A 4,746-nucleotide genomic window follows, 5' to 3' on the forward strand; every position below is an offset into this window, starting at 1 on the left:
TTAAATGTCTAATTATAAATGGAAATTTTTAATTTGATAATAAAAATATTAAGAAGCCTAAAACAATAGATTTATTAGAAAATATTTCCTAATACTAGATGCACGACACCTATAAATATAAGAAAAAATAACCAGTACTGGAATAGAGATTTAGAATATTTAGAATTTTATATATATATAATAATTAACTAGCTAACAGCAATAGTGCGGACTAATTAAGTCTTATAATATAAAAATCCCTTTTATAATATTTAAAAATATGGTCTAACTAAATCTTATAATATAAAGTTCTATTTTATAATATTATTTTTTTGTTAGTATTGGATTAGTTCATAAATATATAAAATATTAATATTCTTAATCTCTCTTCCATCTCTTTCTTTTTTCATATAGAAAGTTTAATCTAGCTTTTGTAAGAAATTACTCAAACTAGTAATAATAATTAATATAATTTTTTCAATCTTTCTTATTAAATAGATATAGATAAGATTTTAATCTCTTACTTATACATGTATCAAAAAACTAGGTTTAATTTTTTTTATAATGAAAAGATTATAGGTAGGACCCTATTTCTTTATTTATATTAAAATGAAGAATTAGTTTAATTTTAATTTTATTTTATTTCCTTAATCTAATTTTTTTAAAAAGATAGTATTAGTTTTATACCTTTCTTTTTAAGCTAAATAAAAAAATAAAATACATAGTTTTTTTTATTTTTATATATATTATATTCTTTTAATCTTGTTTTATAAATATTACTATTCATAGTTCTTATTTACTTTAAATTTAAGTTATACTTATTAGAATAACTTAATCCCTTTTTTATTAGCTTTTTCTCTCTTTATAGAAGTATATAAATTACTGCTTTTTCTTTTTCTTTTTCTTTCTTTTTTGTTCTTTTTTATATTTTTATTTTACTTATTATGTTTATATATCATACTTTTCTTACTAGTATCTAGAAGATCCTTTCTCCACTTAAATTCTTTTTTAATCTTATAAAAAATTATTTATATACTTTATTTCTCTAGAACCTGATTAAACTATATCGTAATATTTATTTTAAATATAATATTAAGATGAAATATTTTTTTACCTCTCTACCTTAATCCTTTATAGAGTATTTAGAGTAATTTAATTATTAGATCAATAAAATCTTTAATAAGTATAGAAAAATTAAATAAGTAGTTTTTTAGAAAAACCTTCTATTATAATATCTATCTATTATTAATATAATTTAATTATAATTCTTTCTTATTAATTTAAATAAATCTACTAAGAGCTATGGTATTATTTTAAATTTATTAATGAAATTATTAATTCTTAATACTAAGTATTTTAGTATTAATTATAAAAGAACTATAGTAATTTTGAAACATAGAAATAAATATATACTAATTTTGTTATATATTTTTAAAAATATATTTATAATTATTAGATAATAAGGTTCTTTTTTTTATTTTTTATTTTTTTGGTAAAGCTGTGGGAAGAATTATATTAAAAATTTTAAAGATTTGAATGTTTTATTATTTAATTAATAAAACTTTCTCTAGTCTTATTAAGAGTATATTAATTCTAATTATAGTTTTTTCTAGGAATCTTTGTAATCATATGTAATAGTAATATTGTTATAAAATTTTAATTAATTTATAATCTTTTGAATATAGTCTGTCAATTTCATTCAATAATAAAACTTTTATTTTCTTTTTAATAAAATTATATTTTATTTAGCATAATATCCATTATATAATTATTTTTTTATTAATATAGATAGTGAGAGACTATTGATTATTTCTTCATTAAATTTATGATAGAACGGTCCGGATGGAGGCCTTATCTTATTAGTAATAGCCTGACTAATATTCTAGCTCTATAGTAGTCTAGTTAGTGTGATCCAGATTTTTAGAATAACGTACTGGGATAGTTATAGAAATTATATAATTATTAATAATAGTTTGGAATCTTCTTACCTATTATAAAATAATACTCCTCAGTATTAGACTACTAATTCTATAAAAATTAGTTTATCTTATAGATATAAGTTATCTTTATTACTATAAATAAAACTTTATATGTTTGGTAGCTAGTTCTTTATTTAATTAATAGATCTTTTATCCTGATAAGTAGATCCTATCATATTTTAATGCTTCTTTTTTAATTATTTAAGAAAGATACCACCTCTTAAGAATTGTAAAAAAATAGAATTAGTTAATAACTAAACTAATTTAGAACTATTATTGAATACTATTTCTACTATTAAAAAAATTTAATAATTAGAAGATTATGTTCATCAGTTAAAGTAAGCTAATAATTTATAATAAAAAATAGTCTATCTCTAGAAAGTTTTTTTTTTAATAAGATCTTTTTTAAGTATTATCAATCCTCTTCCGAATCTGATAAGAAAAAAAGAGAAATTAAATTTAAAGATATTTTTAATTTATATTAAATTTTAATCTCTAGAAATATTAGGAATGGATTATTAATCTAAAATATATATTTTAAAAAACTTCTAAAAAGTATTTTCCTAAAGAATATAAGATTTTTATTATTATTAGCTACATGGACCTAATATATAAGTAAAAATAATATTATTTTACTAATAATAAGAGTCTAGAAGAGAGACGATTACTTAAAAAATTATAATCTTAATTTAAAGACTAAATCTTTACTTTAATTTAAAATACTATTATTTTTTAATTAAATATTATAGTTTAATTTGAATAAACCTACCAGCGATATAATTAAGATCTAAAAAAGTTTTATATTTATTTTAATATTCTAGAGTAATATTTTTCCTGTTAAACTAAAAAAAAAATTTTATTATATTTTATTAAATTATTATTAGATTTAAATTCTTATATTTAAAAATACGTCCTATATGTACTTGAAGAATAAAAAAAATAATATTTATTATTATCTATTATTATAAGTTATAGAGTAATAAAAAAAAATATAAATAAAATAATAATTAATCTAATAATTATAAACCACACAAATGGATTTCAAGTTATTATAATAATAAACCTATTATAGATAATATCACGAATCATAAAAAAAATCCTATTAGAAAGAATAGTAAATAATTATAATATTTTATATATAATAATACTTAATATCTTGTAATTTATTACTTTATTAAAAATAAAAAAATATAATTTACCAAAGCCTACTAGTTCTTATTAAAACTAAAAAAAAGTAAAGAAATTAAAATAAATCTTATAATTTTAACTTTCTTACTTATAGTAGAGATTATTTATTATTTTTATATTTCTATTTATATCTGAAATAATCTTGAAATCTTTATAAATCTAAATAATTATATTAAAATAAATATTATTAATTATTAGTTTATTAAGATTTATAAATTTTAATATATTTTAATTATTATATCTAGAATTAAAGTAATTAATTAACTTAATATTTTTATTTATAGTATATAGAGAATACTTATTACTACTACTAATTTACGAGAAAATATTTAAACTTTTAAATAATTTTATATAAAAATTAATAAAGATTTTTAGCTAGATAGCAGCCCTATTTTATTATTAATAATTATATCTTAAGATTTATATGTCACTTTATCAGTATAGAATTATTTATAATAATTTAATATATTATTAATTTTTTTTCTCCCTACTACTAAATTTATTAAAGTAATTTAAAATTTAATAAAAATATACACTATTATTAAATTTCTTTGAAAATATCTAATTATCTAAGAAAGCATCTTATAATCTATTATTAAATGTAGAATTATTATTAATTAAATTTTATTAATTTTATAATATTTTTTTTATAAATTTCTTTTAATAGTTACCTCCTCATAGCCTTATAGATTATATTATTAATCTAAAATCTAATAAAATATTTTTATATAATTTTATATATTTTCTCTTAAAGGCCAAACTTAAAATTTTATAAAAATATATTAAAAAAAATTTAATATTAAATTAAATATAGTTTTTTAAAAATCTTACCAGGGCTCCCATCTTCTTTATATTAAAAAAAATAATAGTTTATATTTTTATATAAACTATAGAGATTTAAATAAAGTTTTTATTAAGAATTATTATTTTTTATTTTTTATTTTAAAAATCCTTAACAAGGTTTCAGGTAGTAAATATTTTTTAAAAATTAATATTAAGAATATTTACTATTAAATTTATATTTAAAAAGAGGATAAATGGAAAATAGTATTTCATATTTAATATAATTATTTTAAATATATAGTTATATTATTTAGATTGACTAATACTCTAGTATCTTTTTAAAATTATATATATATTATATTTTATAGACTTCTCGATGACTTTTATATAATATATTTAAATAATATTCTTATTTTTTTACTAATAAAAAATCTTATATAAAATATATTTATTAAATATTAAAAAGACTCCGAAAGACTAAACTTTATATAAAATTATTAAAATACTCTTTTTACTAATTCTAAGTTAAATTTCTAAAATATATTATTAATATTAATAGTATATCCATGGATCTTTACTAAATAAATAATATTATTTTATAGTTATTATTTAAAAGTTATTATAATATTCAAATCTTTTTAAGATTTTATTACTTTTATTAATAATTTATTTAAAATTATATTAATATTATATTATTTTTTATTTCTTTACTTTATAGAGCAGTTAACAGATGAAAACCCAAAAAAATTTAATTAAATTTATATAAATAAATAGTTTTTTATTACTTAATTATTATTTTTTAGTAAGTACTCTTATT

The 4,746-nt window shown here is 15.3% G+C and overlaps 1 protein-coding gene across 1 annotated transcript; it reads left to right on the top strand.

Annotated features, from left to right (window-relative positions):
- Positions 1–3,983: 3,983 nt before the first annotated feature.
- On the top strand, positions 3,984–4,142 carry BO80DRAFT_312975 (uncharacterized protein; the record flags this gene model as incomplete). The annotated part of the gene is made up of 1 exon (XM_025715049.1): positions 3,984–4,142. A coding segment is annotated over one exon (159 nt), but the record flags the coding sequence as incomplete, so codon positions are not given.
- Between the last annotated feature and the right edge of the window lie 604 nt (positions 4,143–4,746).

This window comes from Aspergillus ibericus, assembly GCF_003184845.1.
Source record: "Aspergillus ibericus CBS 121593 unplaced genomic scaffold BO80scaffold_1, whole genome shotgun sequence".
NCBI classification, from domain to species: Eukaryota; Fungi; Ascomycota; class Eurotiomycetes; order Eurotiales; family Aspergillaceae; genus Aspergillus; species Aspergillus ibericus.